Here is an 18,843-nt window from a genome sequence, read left to right on the forward strand (position 1 = left end):
GATTATTCCTCACATTTTCTTCGCTTTTCCCTCATGTATGTTATTTTCAGCAAGTGCATCTGGCAGTTTCTAATGCTTATGTTTGTCTTTCATTCTGACAGTTTGCAATAATTGAATGGAGATTTTGCTCTGTAACTCTCAGTTGTTTCTTTGTGCGTATCTGTGTTTTCTGTACCTGCCAGTTTCGAGTATGTGAGGATTTATTTGTACTGCAAATTTTATATTGTGCCAAATGGATGTGTATTCATTAGCTTCTCTGAGCTTACTGTGTTTTTTATTCTTTACCTGTCTGTGAACTGGGATTCTGCACTTTTCCCTGTTATTTACTCTTGTGTGACTGTATTTATCCCAACACACTTATAGTTCCTGCTGGCCTTTACTATGCATATGTCAGTCTCTGTAATGTGAGTGTAGCTATTACTCTGCACTTGCTTGTGCCTGATTTGTGAGTATATGTTTGAGTATTTTTGCCTGCATCTTACATGGAATGTGTGTTTTACTATTAACTCTCATTTGCTAAAATGTGTGTATGTGGGTGGGCCTAATCCTGTACCTGTACCTCTGTGATATATCAGCATGATTGTATTTCCCCCCTAACATTTCAGGGTCATCTATGTGATCATGAAAATTATTCTGTGTCCCTTAGTTTACTGTAAATAAGTTTCTCTTTGTGTGTGTGTGTGTGTGTGTGTGTGTGTGTGTGTGTGAGTATTTGTGTCAGCAGGTGTGAATGTTTGTGAATATCTGCGTGACTGTGTATGTTGGATAGAAAGTGCAAGTTTGTTACTGTGTGCATGTATTTATGCATGTGTGTGTTTGTGCTTGTGTGTGTGTGAGGGCCTGTGTGTATGTTTGTGTGCATGTGTGTGATTTTGTGTGTGTGTGTTTTTGTGTATGTGTGCAACAGATGGTGTGCGCATTTGTGTTTATGTATGTTTGTCTGTGTGTTAGTGCATGAGCCTGCGACTGTTTGTGTGGGAGTGTGCAGGGCTCATTTCCCATTTGTCTTTGTCTGGTACAGGATGCAGTTTTGGAATCAATTTTAATGAAATTTAAGTGTCTACCCTGTGACCATCAGCTCTGTTGGAATTAATTCCCTAAATTTCAGTTATTGTACTGTTTGTGTATCTCAAACTTATGCTCTGTGTATATGACTCCATTATTGTACATGTGAAGGTTTCTCCTTTACTTAACATGTATCACATTCATGTTTCTGAAAACTATTTCTCCAATGCATTCATCTATTACTGTTTCCAAGCTGTGTTGCAGATTTTAAAATGAAACTTTGCATTTATCAAAGACAGGTTTTATTCTTTTATTTACTGAGAACTCAGGAATAGCATTCAGGCTGCAACTAGGCAAAAGTCTTTGTGAATGATAATGAGACGCTTGAACTCACATGCTGTGTATGTCATATCTGATTGATTCAGTGTGTAATGATCTTACGTTATGAATCATAGTGAGAATATTAAACCGGCATGTGTTGTGTATCCATGCCGTATTAATTAAAATTTCACTTTCACTTAATTTTAGATATAGTATGAGATCTTTGGAGGGGGATTCAATGTGTTCCTCTGTGAGAAACTAGGTACATTTTACAGATTAATTTGGTACGTTCCAGTCAGTGGTACTATCTGTAGCTAAGACTGCACTCTTCTGAAATGAATGATGTGCCTTTCAATCTGATAGTGTTTGTGGTTTTGGACTGAGATTGATGAACCTACCTTTCTGCGGTGCTCAGTGAGTGTGAATTGGGAAGAAATATTCTGTTTCCCCATTTTTATTTAACTGTTGCGTTGAACACGTCTATCTTAAACTTGAGATCAATGTGAATCTGATTCCTGCTCTCAGTGATGGTGGAACTGCTGTTCTGTCTGTGCTCTTTGAACAATAATGTACCTATGTCAATTCGAAGCAGAGAGCTGCATGATTATTTTAGATGGGAAATCTGTAGCTTGGCGTTGGGGCTCAAGGAGAAATGATGGCCCAATGTTATATAATTTTGAGATTGCAGGTGTGTGTGTGACTGTGCATGTGTGTATGTATGTGCGTGTACATTTACCTGCCGGTCTTTAGTATGGGAGAAATTTATTTCTTGTCCACTATTTATATTCCGCTATGTCAATGTGGGATCACACTGTATCTTTCACTTTTTAACATCTTACTATGGCGTTTATTTGTTTCCTGCCTGTGAATGGGGATTCCAAAATGCACCTAGTTATTTGCTGTTGTGTGACTGTGTGATTTGTATTATGAATGTTTGTAATTGATTCTGGGCTTCACTCTGGATCATTGACTCTCTTTAATGCATTTGTGGCTATTACTCAGCACCTGCCTGTGCCTGATTTGTGAGTAAGCATCTTACTTTCACTGTTTCTGACATGTAATGCATATTTTTACTCATTGCCTCTTAGTTACAGGTATGTGGATTTGCATATTATGATCTGTATCTGCAATGCTGTGAAATGTCAGTGTGATTCATTTCCCTGTTCTTTGTGTCAGGATCAGATATGTGAGCATGGAAAAATTTTGCTGAAACTCAGGTTATTTCAAATGAGTGAGAATTTAATCATTTGCTGTCAATCCCTGGTATGAGAAGGTATGGTCTAGTCTATGCCTATCATATTCTTGTGTGTGAGTTATGTCTTTTCCCATGGTCTGCATGCACCTTGTAGGTCATTGTCGATTTTGCTGTGAACATGTCCGCCTGTATTACTTAAGCGTGATATTCACATTGTAGCTTTCAATTTAGTGTGTGAGCAAGGACCTCTCCCCACACTAACATCCCCCGCGCCACCCCCAGCTGTATCTCTTGGTCTTTCATACAGGCTGTTATGTTTTAATCAGCAGCTTATGGGTTTTGATGCATTTTCAGGTCTGATATTACTGTAGCTATCAACATCTGATTTCTCGGTACCCATTCTCTTCCTATTTTGAAAAGTCTGTCATTGAAAAATTGATTATATTCAACACCTCTCTATCTCTTGTATGTGTCTGTGGTTTCATAATGTGTCTGCCCCTCTTACGGGAATGTAGCTGTATCTGTCAGTCCCTCCTATGAGAGTGGTGTTATGTTATTCACTGTACTTGTCAATATCTGCTTTGTGAGTTAAGTTTTAAAATTTCTTGTTTGTTGAGATCTGTTGATATAATTATTCTGAAAATATTGCTCAGGCATGTGATGTGTATTCACGGCTGTATTAATGAATAAGTACTTTATCATTAACCGGGGGAGGTGATGGCGTAGCTGTATTGTCATTGCACTAATAATCTGGCCAGCCAGGGTAGTGCTTTGGGTTCGAACCCTGACACTGCAGATGGTGTAATTTAAAATCAATAAAAATATGAATTGAATTAATGATCACTACGAAACCATTGTCGATTGTGGTAAAAACCCTTCTGGTTCACTAATACCCTTTAGAGAATGAAATTTGTCGTCAATGTACATGTGACTCAACACCCACACTTAAATGCCCTCTGAAATGGACTAGCTAGCCACTCAGTTGTAACAAATGGCTACAAACAGATAATCGACAACAGTAATCTCAGCCCTGTTGATCCCATGGGACAAGGGATGAGAACACCACCACCTGGAAGTTCCCCTCCAGGTGCCTCACCATTCTGACATGGAAATATGCTGCCATTGCTGGGTCAAAAATTTGGAACTCCATTCCTAACAGCACTGTGGGTGTACCGACACCACAGAGACTGCAGCGGCTCAAGAAAGCAACTCATAAACCAACTTCTCAAGGGCAACTAAATGCTGTCCCAGCCAGCAAAGCAAACGACTCAAGAATGAATAAAAAGTATGATACTGTGTGGGATCTTTGGCGTTGTGTCTAGTGCGTTGCTTTATGAATGCTGGGGAATTTCAAGGATTAATTCAGTGAATTTTAATCAGCTTTATTACCTGATATTTAAATTGCAGCCAATGTTCCACTGTTGTGACATGCATGGAGTGAGTTTCAATTTGAAATTGGTTGTGAGTTTGGACTGAAATTGGTGGACCTGCCATTCAGAGGTACTAAGTAGGAGTGTATTGTGATTATTCCAAACACCTTCCCACCCTCGACCCCCTCTGAGTGTTTGACAATTGGATTCAGCATATGTATCTGTAATGATATCAATTTGACTCTGACTATTTCTGTCCGTGGTGATGGTGGAAATGATGTTCGATCTGTATCTCTGCACTCTGTGAGTAATATCATACCTGCTGTCAGTAAGAATGAGATGGCTGCACTTTTATTTTGGTTGGGAAATCAACAGCTTGAAAACCATCCCTTCATTTATTTGCCTAGAGGAAGAAACATATCTCTTGTAAGTCAAGATCTGCTGAGGTTTTGAAAGAAAATAGGTCAACGTAACCTGTCAACTGATAATCAATTTGATTAATGCGCTACAAATTATAAAGAATAATAAAAAAGTACAGTCCCTGATTCCACTTCAGGAATCTGCTTCGGTACTTTTCAAACATTTGAGTAAAATTCAGAAACAGTCCTGACCTGTCCTCCTCCAAGGATGTCACTACCCGAGGGGACAGGTACATTGATGCAAGTCAGGTTTCAATTTCCAACTCCCATTGTAAGAGCCGTCAACTGAAACTAACAGGCGCTGCGACAGTGTTTCTTTAACACATCACTTGAAAAGCTGGTGCCTGCGATAGGTGATATTTAATTGATTGTTCCCCATCCTCACTGTCCGCCTGTTTCCACTGTTCATTGTCCAAATGCCGACAAGTTTCATGAATCAGCAGCTATACTTGGAATATGCATTACAGGATTGAGGGGAGAAAATCCCAATAGCTTGCTCAAGTTCTGTCTCCCTCAGCAGGGCCACACACAGCCCCAGAAAGGCCTCTCCCCGTCCACCCGCTCACTCCAAGTTCCGGAACACGTTCCCGCTCCGCTCCGCCTCTTACAAACAGCCCCCGGTTCTCCCTGAACTTACCCCTAGTCAATGATGATTTCTGTGTCCACACTGACAAACCGGCGCCCTGCTGGAATCAGAACGCTGTTTACTCGCTTACCCGGGCCCTAAGATTTCCATTTCTATCTGTTTGAAACAAAGGTCTCCCGCTCACTGAGTGAAAAACCTTCAATGGTGGAGTCTGTGAGAAGCGAAGCGCATGCGCTATTCTAGCTATGTCTGAGGAGTTGAATGAGGGCAGGAATGCGCACGCGCTTCTCTGAATTAAACGTCACCGAACAAACGTCATCTGCTCCGCCCCTCAGTCAATGTTCTCCAGCTTGAGCATCACAATGGGTCTGTGTGGAACGGGCAGAGTTTCAGGCAGGTGGACGATTCCTGGATGAAGCTCAAACTGATATCGCTCCCTGCAGCATCTTTGCTGTTCATTCACCGGTTTAGGAAATCAATCCGCCCAGTGAATCTATGTCACAAAAAAAAACATAAAATGCTGGAAAAACTCAGCAGATCTGACGACATCTGTGCAGAGGAAGACTGTCTCCATCCCCGCCTCCCACATATGCTGAGGTTATCCAGTATTTTTTGTTTTTGTTTCAGAATTCCAGCACCCGCAGATTGTTGCCTTTATCCCAGTGAATCTACTTGTTTTTTGTGACCGCGCAGAAATTCATATCTGATCTTAAAGGACCCAGTTTAACAGAATCAGATTGAAACTGTCAGTCACTTAGTGTCATAGCGAACAATTTTAGGCGAATTATTCCAGAGAGCTCCAGAGGTCATCGAAATTACATTTCGGATTCTATTTACCTCACCCTCTGGCATTTCCCTGTTTGTGTGAAAGATATGTGTCTACCTCTGGCCCATTATTAGCTGCAGCTGAATCGCGTCAACTCTCACTATTGGGGATCTGTCAGTTTTAAATTAGTTTTACCGATCAAGTTCAGAATCTTCGGTGTTTCAAAAAGAAAACTTGCCAATCTTCTAAGCTCCATTGATTATAATTCAACTTGCTCAAGATTTCCTCATCAGTCAACAGTATCATTCCAGGAATCTACCATTAACATTCACTGAACTATTTCAATGGAAGTATATCCCTCTATGGTTCCAGCCGATATTTGCAACACAATTATTAATTGTGATGTGCGCATATTCTATTCAAACGTTGATAATATGTCTTCCTCTATCCGATGATAGATACGAAGATCAATCGATGTTATGTTGACACATGGTAGTTACAGAGAGACAGCTCTCTCTCTCTCTTTCTCTCTCTCGCGCAGAATCACAGAATCACAGAGCAAAATAGGCCCTTCGGACCTTCGAGTCTGCACAGACACGTGAGAAACACCTGACCTACTAGCCTAATCCCATTTACCATATATTGGCACCTTGAATGTTATGACGTGCCAAGTGCTCATCCAGGTACCTTTTAAAGGAAGTGAGGCAACCCGCCTCCACCACCTTCCCAGGCAGTGCATTCCAGACAGTCAGCATCCTCTGGGTAAAAAAGTTTTTCCTCTCATTCCCCTAAACGTCCTGCCCCTCACCTTGAACATATGCCCCTTTGTGACCGACCCTTCAAATAAGGGAAACAGCAGCTCCCTATCCACCCTGTCCATGACCCACATAATCTTGTACACCTCGATCAGGTTGCCCCTCAGTCTTCTCTGCTCAAACAAAAACAACACAAGTCCATCCAACCTCTCTTCATAACTTAAACGTTTCATCTATGGCAATATCCTGGTTAATCGCCTTTCCAACCCCTCCAGTGCAATCACATGCTTCATATAATGTGGCGAACAGAACTGCACACAGTACTCCAGCTGTGGCCACACCAAGGTTCCATACAACTCCAATATGAACTCCCTGTTTTTTTAATCTATGCCTCGATTGATAAAGGCAAGTTTCAGATATGCCTTTATCAACATCCCACTAACATGCCCCTCCGCCATCAGAAATCTATGGACACACACGCCAAGGTCCCTTTCTTCCTCAGAACTTCCTAGTGCCATGCAGTTCATTGAATACTTCCTTGTCAAATTACTCCTTCCAAATTGTATATCCTCACAATTTTCAGGCTTAAATTCCAACTGCCACTTATCTGCCCTTTTGACCATCCCGTCTATATCTTCCTGTAGCCCAAGGCACTCAACCCCACTGTTAAACACCTGGCCAATCGTTGTGTCATACGCAAATTTATTAATCCTACCCCCCACATAGTCATCTATATCATTTATATCAATGACAAATAATAGGGGACTGAGCACAGATCCCAGTGCTGCACCACTGGGCACGGGCTTCCAATCACTAAAGCATCCTTCTGTCATCATCCTCTACCTCCCTCAACTCATCCACCTTATCAAATTATCTTTAATCCCATGTGCATTTGTCTTCTTTATAAGTCTCCCATATGGGACCTTGTCAAAGGCTTAGCTGAAGTCCATATAAACTACATCAACTGCACTACCCTCATCTTCACATCTGGTCACCTCCTCAAAAAAGTCAAACAAATTTGTTAGGCATGACCTCCCTCTGACAAAGCCAGATCTCTGATCAAAACTTGCCTCTCCAAGTACAGATAGATATTCTCCTTCAGAAATTTCTCCAATAGTTTCCCTCCCACTGACGTGGACTCACTGGCCTCTTGTTCACTAGCTTATCTCCACCACCCTTCTTAAAAGCAGAACCACATTAGTTGTTCTCCAGTCCTCTGGCACCACCCCCGTGGCCAGAGTGGAATTAAAAATTCGGGTCAGAGCTCCTGCGATCTCCTCCCTTGCCTCCCTCAGCAGTCTGGGACACAGATCATCCGGACCTGGAGATTTGTCCACTTTTAAGCCTCCCAACACCTCCAATGCCTTGTCACTCCAGATATCAATTTGCTTAAGAACCTTGCAGTCTCTTTCACCGAGTTCAACGCATTCAACCTCATTCTCTTGTGTGAAGACGGATGTGAAATATTCATTCAACAGTCTAGCTATGTCCTCTGGCTCCACCCATAGATTGACCCCTTGGTCACGCATGAGCCCTCCACTTACCCTGGTTATCCGCTTTCCATTGATATACTTATAGAATATCTTGGGATTTTCCCTACTTTTACCAGCCAGACCTATCTCACATCCCCTCTTCGTTCTCCTAATTGCTTTTGCAGCTGTCCTCCCTCTGAATTGATTGTTTTACTGGATTGTGATGTGTTTCTATTCTGCTAAAATTCTATGTTCCTTCCCCCTGCCGAATTAGTCTGAACTTCTCCCAGTAGCACTAGCCTAACTGTGTGTGTGCCACTCTCATTCACTATGCCTCTCTCTCTCTCCCACTCTCTATCTCTCTCTCACTCACTATTCCTCCCTCTCTCTCCTTTCACTCTTGCTCCCTTTCGCCCCCCATCTCTCTACTTCTGGTGCTGCGAATGTTACTGAGGCTGTGCTCCATCCTCCATTGATATGCGTGACACTGTCACTGTTCTCACCACTCTCAGAAATTCAGGTCTGGTAATTTCTTCTGATTATCTCTAATAAAAAATCGAAGCGTGTTCACAACATCTCTGTTACTGCCTGAAACGTGACTAACCGCGAGTGCATGTTCACATATAACTGGCCCGCTCTGGTTGTTGAGGTAGGGGTACATTGCAAATTGTGAAATTGTGACCTGTCAGTTCAAGAGGAGCAAAATAAACAGGGAGTTCTGGAGGGACCGGGAACAGATAATTTATATTGTCACCTGGAATAAACATCTTGATGTGAGCTATTCAGATAATAGCCTGAAATCACATATGATTGTCCACGGAATCTGCGAATCAGACAGTCTGCGGCTCCCATGTCTCAGAGTGTTAGATGTTTTTTTCTGAATTTACAATATGCAGCAAATTAATAGAAAGCCGTGCAAATTTCTAAAAGAGGGGCAATTCTCTCCTGAGACCCTTACATTTGATACTAGTTTCAGCCTGTGAAGGTGCAGATGTGAACATTGTGTAAGGGAGCGTAGGAAATGGGCGGGCGAGTCAGAGGAATGAAACTGTGTTTGTGTGTCCGTTCTGATCATGAGGTTTCCGAGACCCGCTTGCGTAAAATAAAAATATTTCCCATTCAAAAATTCCCCCTGTTCCCCAGCTTAACCCCGAAGTGAGATTTCAAGATCATTTCTGTGTTGTTTTCTAGATTTCAGTCCAAAACTAGAGGACATGTCAGTGATCGGGTGAAGGAGCCGCAGTAAATCAGGTTTAAATCGAAACTGGAGTCTTCAATTCGCGTGACATCTTTTCGACAGCAAACATTACAATGTCAGAGATAAGATGGATTGAGTCTGGGACACTGGAGAGCCGGAATTTCCATGGAATTGGGGAGTTTGTGAGGAGAGAAAAACACAGAGAGGCAGCAGCAGCCTGGAGCTGACAGCAGCCTGTCTCCGCCCCGTCCGCTCGCTGCCTTTAAGTTGCTCAGTGCCGCCACCAGCGGCTTCATTTCTCAGCCCGTTCACATTGACAGAGACACTTTTGTGCAGAGTCCCGGAACATGACCGATACTGCAGCCGCCGAAACGGCTCCTCCAGCCGCTCCCGCCGCCCAGGTCAAGTCTGCCAAGAAGAAGAAGAAGGCGGCTCCCCGGAGCAGTGCAGCCGGTCCCAAGCTGGGCGAGCAGATCCTCAAGGTGGTGGCGGATTGCAGCGATCGCAAGGGGATGTCGCTGCCCGCGATCAAGAAGGCGCTGCGCGGCAATGGGGTGGATGTGGAGAAACTCGGCTCCCAGATCAAGCAAAGCATCAAGAGGAATGTGAAGAATGGCTTCCTGGTTCAGGTCAAGGGCACGGGCGCCTCGGGCTCCTTCAAAGTCCCTAAGAACACAACCCCGGGGAAAGTGGGAAAGAAGGCGAAGGCAGCAGCTGGCAAGAAATCTCCAGTGAAGAAAGCGGCAGCCAAGAAGGTGACAGCAAAGAAAGCAGCGGCCAAGAAAACTCCAGTCAAGAAAGCAGCGGCCAAGAAATCTCCAGTCAAGAAAGCAGTGGCCAAGAAATCCCCAGCGAAGAAAGCAGCGGCCAAGAAAACAGCCAAGAAGGCGGCAACTCCAAAAAAGCCGGTGAAGAAAGCAGCCCCCAAGAGAAAGTCTCCGGCCAAGAAGGTGACGGGCGTCAAAAAAGTGGCGATAGCGAGGGCCAAGCCCAAAACGAGATAAGCAAAGACAGGAAAGAAGGGAAAGATCCCGAGCAAATTGTAACCCTCTAAACCCAAAGGCTCTTTTCAGAGCCGCCCACATTTCACATGAAAGAGCTGATCCCCTGATCATTTGATCCCTGTCTCGGAGCTGGGAGCTGATTTCAGATGGAAATGTTTCGTTTTCCTCCCACGTAAATCCTATTTTCCCGCTGACTCACTGACACACTCTCCACCCGTCCCCTCCCGCACTGTGCAATAAAACACAGGGATATCCTTACAGCTCCCTAACCGGGATGTGTCCCAGTGCATTCAAAGTTTATCTTCGTTCCCTTATTCACATTTTCAGGGTGAGAGTATGCAATGGAGTTAAACCCCGCCTCACAACTAATACCCATATCAGTATATTTTATCTAATTCTGTTGGATGAGGTGTCAGCGAATTTCTCAATCCCTTTTGGCGGTGTGGAGGGAAGGATGAGGCGTGAGTCTAGAGATGTGTGAGTATAGAATATTACAAGGATTGAAATAGAAGCAGGCATCTGACTCTTTATAGAAAGTGCAGTATTGAGGGGGGAATATTATTGACAGTATTGATTTTAATACGATTTTCTAACTAGCTGGTGTATGATGTTGGCGTGTTAAAGTTACTTTAAAAGCTCTCTGTTCACCTCTCTTCAGAATTTGATAAATAAATGCTTTTCTGGCAGGCAGGAGGAGGTTGCTGGTTTACCAGAGACATTGCCCTGTCTGTCACTCAGTCTGTCTCGCCCCGCCTCTCACACTCTCTCTCTCTCTCTCTTCTCTCCCTTCCTCAGTTAGGTCGGGGCGGGCTGTATAAAAGCGGAACGTGAAGCAGCTCCCCACTCATTCAGCAGCGATTTGACTGAAGAAGCATCATGTCTGGCAGAGGGAAAGGAGGCAAAGGACTGGGGAAAGGCGGAGCAAAGCGGCACCGCAAAGTGCTTCGCGATAACATCCAGGGCATCACCAAACCAGCCATCCGCCGCCTGGCTCGCCGTGGCGGTGTCAAGCGCATTTCGGGCCTGATCTACGAGGAGACCCGCGGGGTGCTGAAGGTTTTCCTGGAGAATGTGATCAGGGATGCTGTCACCTACACCGAGCACGCCAAGCGGAAGACGGTCACCGCCATGGATGTGGTGTACGCTCTGAAACGCCAGGGCCGCACTCTCTATGGATTCGGCGGCTGAACAAATCGACCCGACTCTATAACAAAACCCAAAGGCTCTTCTAAGAGCCGCCCACAACCTCACATTGAGAGCAGTGACCTTGGAGACGGAAAGCGAGATGTAGTTTTATAAAAACAGCTTTTTCACCTGCGCATTCTCCATTCGCTATACTATAGTGAGTTACACAAGGTTTCATGGTTTATTTTCGTTCGGTTTTCAGGAATTCGCTTCCTTTCAATCTCCAGAAACCCGATTCCCAGCCTGGCTGAGGAACACGACAGATTCCAAACTAACACCGAGTTCATAAGATAAAGGCCATCATTTATTACACTTTGATCAGGAGTAACTATTTTGAGACACATTATTTTCGCTTCTTCGCACTATTTTCAACCCTGTCTTTTTTTTCTTCGCTTTCTCTTCCTGAGTCGTTGAAACACGACAGGACCTGGGAGGTATCTGTAGATGAGCTTTATGTGGATCAGCCTGTATCCATGCAGCATGTTGACTGGATCCAGGAAGCACGTTATTTAAGAACTTTATTCTGGCCTGTTTCAGAGCGATCAATATAATAATGCGAATTTAAACGGGAATGTAAGGCAAATCTCAGCAGGTCTGGCAGCCCTGGCGGAGAAGAGCACAGCTGACGTTTCGGGTCCTCATGACCCTTCAACAGAACTGAGTAATATTAGGAGAGGGGTGAAATATAAGCTGGTTTAAGGTGGGGGTGGGGGGAGAGAATTTGAAGGTGGGGTGGTTGTAGGGACAAGGAAGCAGTGATAGGAGCAGTTAATCAAAAGATGTCACAGACAAAAGAAAAAAGAGGTGTTGAAGGTGATGATATTATCTAAACGAATGTGCTAATTAAGAATGGATGGCAGGACACTCAAGGCACAGCTCTAGTGGGGGTGGGGTGGAAAGACTAACAGGGCATAAAAGGTATAAATTTAAAAATAATGGAAATAGGTGGGAAAAGAAAAATCTATATAAATTAATGGAAAAAACAAAAGGGAGGGGGATGAAACGGGAAAGGGGGTGGGGATGGAGGAGGGAGTTCAAGATCTAAAGTTGTTGAATCCAATATTCATTCCGGAAGGCTGTAAAGTGCCTAGTCGGAAGATGAGGTGCTGTTCCTCCAGTTTGCGTTGGGCTTCACCTGAACAATGCAGCAAGCCAAGGACGGACATGTGGGCAAGAGAGCAGGGTGGAGTGTTAAAATGGCAAGTGACAGGGAGGTTTGGGTCTTTCTTGCGGACAGACCGCAGGTGTTCTGCAAAGCGGTCGCCCAGTTTACGTTTGGTCTCTCCAATGTAGAGGAGACCGCATTTGGAGCAACGAATGCAGTAGACTAAGTTAGGGGAAATGCAAGTGAAACGCTGCTTCACTTGAAAGGAGTGTTTGGGCTCTTGGACGGTGAGGAGAGAGGAAGGGAAGGGGCAGGTGTTGCATCTTTTGCGTGGACATGGGGCGGTGCCATAGGTGGGGGTTGAGGAGGAGGGGAAGGTGGAGGAGTGGACCAGGGTGTCCCGGAGGGAACGATCCCTACGGAATGCCACAAAGGGGGTTGAAGGGAAGATGTGTTTGGTGGTGGCATCATGCTGGAGTTGGCGGAAATGGCGGGGGAATGATGCCTCCGGCCAGCAATCGATCAGGGGATGAAAGAATTTAATCTGCGTTCAAAAGCAGGAAGTCGGAGCTGTTACCGAAATGGGGCTCGCAAACATTGAGACCTTGTGATATTTGTCGCATTGATATTTATTTGAACTGCCTTCAAACTAGGTTTCTTTTAATTTCAGTTACTCGTCCCTTTGAAATTGGCGGGCATTTTGAAATTGATGAACTGTCAGTTTCTGCTCCATCAATCAGGGCCCAGGAATCCATGCAGCCCGCTGCTCTTTTCAAATTTCTGGGCGGGATTGCGCTGCATCCAATCAGGACAGGAGGGAGGTGACGGACATGTCTTAAATAGACAGACACAGAGCGGCTTGATCATTCTCAGAGTCTGTGTTCCACAGGGTTTGTTATCATGGCCAGGACCAAGCAGACAGCGCGCAAGTCGACCGGAGGGAAAGCTCCCCGCAAGCAGCTGGCTACCAAAGCTGCCCGCAAGAGCGCTCCAGCCACGGGCGGCGTCAAGAAGCCCCATCGCTACAGGCCCGGCACTGTGGCTCTGCGGGAGATCCGCCGCTACCAGAAATCCACCGAGCTGCTGATCCGCAAACTGCCCTTCCAGCGCCTGGTGCGAGAGATCGCTCAAGACTTCAAGACCGACCTGCGCTTCCAGAGCTCGGCCGTCATGGCCCTGCAGGAGGCCAGCGAGGCTTACCTGGTGGGGCTCTTTGAGGACACCAACCTGTGCGCCATCCACGCCAAGCGAGTCACCATCATGCCCAAGGACATCCAGCTGGCCCGCCGCATCCGCGGGGAGCGCGCCTAGACTCACCCTGCCCGACACTAGACTTACACCGAGAACCACAAAGGCTCTTTTAAGAGCCACCAAGTCGGTCAAAGAAGGAGCTGCGATCTCTTAACTACACCAGCACTTTAGCATCTCAGGCCTACAATTTATTTTCCTCACTTTGTCACCGGGTAACTGTCCTTTGCTTCAATCACTCGGTGTTTCAGATCATTTGAGATCATTTTCAAAAGGCAAATATTTTAATAATAAAGGCACTTTTTCGCGAATTCTGGAGACTGGATATAAATAGTTGCAGCACATACTACTAATGTCCGTAAGATGTAACAGTGCTAGCAGGATGCGTCTCACTCTAACCCACCCTTTCAGATATCATCAGAAATTACGAAGCGATAGGGATGTTCACACATGCACTAAAACCCGGATTCAGCTTCAAATGCCCCAAAGAGCCACCGAGTCGGTCAGAGAAAGAGCTGCGATATCTTGTTAAACAATCTAGCTCCTAAAACCCTCTGGCCTACAATTTATTTAAGTCCTTTTGTTCATCCGGTCTCTCCCTCTGCTGCATTTGGGGATATGGGGTGATTCCATTTATAGTTGTTTAGCTATTTCACGTCATTGAATTAGAAATGGAATGAATTAATTATTCAATGAATGTTTCCCTGAACATTGTCAGTTGGTCATATGTAGATGCAGCACAGACTCCTGGTGTCTGGAAAAGGCAACAGCGCCAGCGTCTCGTTGTAACCAGCGCTTTCACAGATCGCATTAGAAATATAATGTCATTCCGAATCGATAGGGATGTTATCGCGCATCCGGATAGACAACAGGTCGCCCCTTTCACTGATTAAGTGAGTGGCTCTGAAAAGAGCCTTTGGGTTCTCAGTTTAAAGAATGGTCGCATCACTTGGTCTTGGTGGCTGCAGAGGCGCCGCTTTTCTTGGGCAGCAGCACGGCCTGGATATTAGGCAGCACCCCGCCCTGAGCGATGGTCACCCCTCCCAGCAGCTTGTTGAGCTCCTCGTCGTTGCGGACGGCCAGCTGCAGGTGCCTGGGGATGATGCGGGTCTTCTTGTTGTCCCGGGCCGCGTTGCCGGCCAGCTCGAGGATTTCAGCCGTCAGATACTCGAGCACGGCGGCCAGATAGACCGGGGCTCCGGCACCCACACGCTCAGCGTAGTTCCCCTTCCTCAGCAGCCTGTGAACGCGGCCCACCGGGAACTGCAGTCCGGCCCGGGAGGAGCGAGACCTGGCCTTGGACCGAACTTTCCCACCGGTCTTTCCTCTTCCAGACATTGTAACAATCTCACAAGCACTTTCACAGAGAATGCTGATATCCGCCTTCTTTCAGTTCCCTTATACCCTCAGGAGGAATGGTGGTGCGCTCAGAGCTGATTGGTCAATTATATTACAGCTCATAATATTCTTCATGTTACCAATCAGATTTCTGCCTGACTCACCAATGCGGGCAAGCAACGTATGAAGTCGGAAGTTAAGGGCGCCAAATCATTAGTTGAACAAACGATTATATATTTCAAAATGGAAAAGACAGACAAAAAATTAATCAAAGGAAATATCGCACAGAAATCGTCTTAGCTAAGCAAAGGACAATTCCTTTACAAATCGTTCTAATGATAAATATTAAAGCAGTTCTGTTACAGAATGTTAGAAGGTTTCTCGCTCTCTTTTCCTCGATAACAGTTTTCCCGATACTGTCCGTTTCTAGTTTTGCCTGTGGACAAGAGGACAATAAAGGCGCCAATTTTCCAGATTCAAAACTGTTGTTTTATATATGTTCGTGAGTGTGAAGAGCGGAGTGCATATTTTTGGCGTAAATCTGCCAGTATTGAAACTGAGGCTTCCTACACCGCCAGGACTAATACGGAATGAATTGATCAAATCAACTTTTATAATGCTGGGGAGGGATAGCATCTTTGAGGGATCAAAGATAGACTCTGCTTGATTACATTTATACAACAAGGCAGGGTCTATTCTGAAGCAGCAAACATACGTTGTATTCCAAACCAACAATAAAAATGAAAATCCTCTGCAGGCTATGTGATTCTGGGATTAATCCTAATCATCATTATCTGTTACTTAAATGTAGTTTTCACTCACTGAAGCTTTTCTTCCGAAATTGACATCAACGATATATGTTTTTGTTTTTGTCTCTGTAACATTCAGTTTTAAGTCAGTTTGGATTTTATCTGGTGCGTGTCAATCCCTGGAGTAAATTTTATATTTCATTCGACATATATTGCTGCCAACATAAGATTATGCTTCTATTCTCGTTTTAATCCCCACATTATCTGTTAAACCCAGCTATGGGTGCGTGGAATATCTGCCTGTTCATGAAAAATAAATGTGATCTTTAATCTGAAATGTATAATTTTCCAAAAAAATAAAGCAGGGTAAAAAACAGGGAATTACAGGCTGATTAGTCTACCATCAGTGGTAGACTTAATACAAGAGTCCACTATGTGATAATAAGAGACTTTGAAAATGTCAAATAGATTGGACAAAGATAGCATGCGTTTATGAAAGGAAAATCATGTTTGACAAACCTATTGTAGCTTTTTTTGGGAATTAAATTGCAAAGTAGATAAGGGAAAACCAGATGATGTGGTATATTTAGATTTTCAGAAAGCTTTTGTTAAATGCCCACTTAAGTGTTTTGTGTAACAAATTGAAGTGCATGGGATGGGCGTTTGGATTGGCATATACTGAGAAAATATTAGTAAACAGGATAAAGTGAGCAGGAATAAATCAGTCTTAATGAGAATGGCAGAAGTTGACAATTATTGTGCCTCAGGGATCAGTGTTTGGGCCCCAGTATCCGGAATATACAAGAATGATTGTGGTGAAGGAACTAAAGGTAATATTTCCAAGTTTGACGATGACACAAAGCTATGAGGGAATGTGAAAGATGAGGAGGAAGTTAAGAGTGCCCAAGGAGACTTAGGCAATTTGAGTGAGTGGGCAAAAACATGGCATATGGATTGTGACGTGGATCGGTGTAAACTCACCCACTTTGGTAAGTGAAACAGAATGGCAGAGCATTATTTTAATAGTGATAGGTTGGGAAAAGTTGATATGAGAAGAGACCTACGTTCACCAAATGATCACCAGGCTGCTTCATGGGCTGGCAGGATTGTCACATGAGGAGAGAATGGGCCGATTCAGCCTGTAATCACTCAATGATTGTAGAATGAGAGGGGATGTATTTGAAATATTTGAAATACTGACAGCGCTGGTCAGGCTGGGTGCAGGGATGAGGTTTCCTCTGGCTGAGAGGCCTAGCAATGGATTCACAATCTCAGGATACGTTGTCGGCCATTTAAGGCTGTGTTGAGGAAAAGCTTCAGAGGGTGGTGAACATGTCATCGAGTTGCATTCATTTTGTTACCTCCAGTATTTATAACATATGTGAATGTATATATTTTTCCCTCCGTGTATCACTCAGTATCTGCAACGTTTGCAAGACTGGAATTAACTCAATCTTTAATATTTTAACGTGCTATCTCCTCAAGTGAGATTTCATTTGAATCTCTCAATGTCTGGAAGTTGATGTGAAGTTCAAGTTGATATTCATATAGTCAACTGCTAGAAGTGCGTTTTCCTTGTGTGTCAATCGGTGACATATTGCCTGACTGTGGATTTGGCCCTGTAGCATTCGGATTTTTCTCATTGTTATGTTCTCAGTGTATGTTTGTGGTTTTATCCCTGTATTTCATTCACTGGTACTTTGCATCAGATGAAGATAATTCATTGCTTCTCAGCGTCTAGTATAATCTGTGAGTTTGGCCATGGTTCTATAATTGTCAGTCTCTCAAACTGAATGTGAGTTTGTAATAACTCAGTCTTTAAGAGCAACTAGCTGACAATGACTGTGTGATTTATTCCACTAAACTGTGCATCTGGCTTGCATGGGTATGTTCCACTCTCTGCGTATCTCTCATTGTCCTTTACAGTGCATGATTTGGGGATTAAATTGAACATGACAGTTTCCAATAGGCTATGTGATTGTGGGGTTATTTCTGTAGTTTTATGTTTTCACCTATTCTATTTGAATGAGATCTTTTCTGTCTCATTCAGATTCAGGTAGTGTAGTGAGTGTGGGATTTATTATAGAGCTTTCAGACTTGGCACATTCCGTGACTAACAACTGCATCATGGATTTTTCCTTCCCTGACACTGCGTATGTAGGGATAATTATCTAGTTGCCGTTCTCGTGTACGCTTCGATTTTTTTTTTGTATTTATAGCTGTAATTGACGTGTGTGTGAATGTGGGAGGAATTTTGCACCTGTGTTTATCAGCCCATCTTATTTGGAATATTATTCAATCTGTATCTGTGTTTCACCATTGTTGTAGGTAAGTGAGAGATAAGACTATATCTGGACTTTTAATGAAACGTGTTGGAATATATTTTTATGAAACCCTCAACATAGCAGCATTTGTTAACCTTTGGTTTAACCTGTAACATTGGCTTCATGTGTTTTGTAGTCACAGGTTATATTCAATAGTTCCCTCTGATTTGTGGAATGGCATTTAATTTTTAGCTCTGTGAAAACAATTGTGAATATTACAGCTCCTTTAATCAGATACACAGCCTCATATATATTTTGTGCATTTTTTATAAAGGGATTGCTGGTGACTCTATACTGATGCTGCCATTTTTGGTGTGAAATTTGCAGATCTGTCTAAATTCTAAGGGACTGCATTGCTATTCATTCAGTCCCTTTCCATCAGTTATTTATTGTCTAATGAGGCTCAGAATAATTAATTAATTTCTGACCAACGCAACACAATATAATTAAATCTGTTATTTGGTGTGTTTTCCGTTAACACTTTGATTGATGTACCCTCCTCTCATCTCGGTTACATGGAAATAAAAACAAACAACAACAAAAATCAGACTCTCCTGCTCAGTTTGTATCTTGCATTGAAAAGTTTTCTCTTCCCTTTGAAACAATGTGGGAATTAATAAATATATATTTGTGACTGTGGAGAAAGTGACCTGGAAGTTTCTCTGCTCTCAGTGAATGGTCCTGTACCTACCTTGTGTTGTTGCTATCTCACATTTTCACCTTGTTTATTTTGTGACTTTTGAAGTTGTTACTATTATCTACCTTTGTCACTAACATCATCATGCAACTTTCCTACCCATAGC

General features: G+C 43.7%; 4 protein-coding genes across 4 annotated transcripts; 3 read left to right on the forward strand and 1 right to left on the reverse strand.

Annotated features, from left to right (window-relative positions):
* The first annotated feature begins 9,434 nt into the window (after positions 1-9,434).
* LOC144672507 (histone H1.2-like) lies at positions 9,435-10,091 on the forward strand. The gene has a single exon (XM_078534349.1). The coding sequence runs from the start codon at positions 9,435-9,437 to the stop codon at positions 10,089-10,091; it is 657 nt and encodes a 218-aa protein (XP_078390475.1).
* An 876-nt stretch (positions 10,092-10,967) lies between these two features.
* LOC144672399 (histone H4) lies at positions 10,968-11,279 on the forward strand. Its single transcript, XM_078534244.1, has one exon. It carries the CDS (start codon positions 10,968-10,970, stop codon positions 11,277-11,279), a length of 312 nt encoding a protein of 103 aa, XP_078390370.1.
* A 2,002-nt stretch (positions 11,280-13,281) lies between these two features.
* Positions 13,282-13,692, forward strand: LOC144672389 (histone H3). The gene has a single exon (XM_078534234.1). It carries the CDS (start codon positions 13,282-13,284, stop codon positions 13,690-13,692), a length of 411 nt encoding a protein of 136 aa, XP_078390360.1.
* An 815-nt stretch (positions 13,693-14,507) lies between these two features.
* Positions 14,508-14,967, reverse strand: LOC144672451 (histone H2AX-like). The gene has a single exon (XM_078534294.1). The coding sequence runs from the start codon at positions 14,965-14,967 to the stop codon at positions 14,575-14,577; it is 393 nt and encodes a 130-aa protein (XP_078390420.1). The 3' UTR covers positions 14,508-14,574.
* Between the last annotated feature and the right edge of the window lie 3,876 nt (positions 14,968-18,843).

Source organism: Cetorhinus maximus, chromosome 38, assembly GCF_964194155.1.
Source record: "Cetorhinus maximus chromosome 38, sCetMax3.hap1.1, whole genome shotgun sequence".
NCBI classification, from domain to species: domain Eukaryota; kingdom Metazoa; phylum Chordata; class Chondrichthyes; order Lamniformes; family Cetorhinidae; genus Cetorhinus; species Cetorhinus maximus.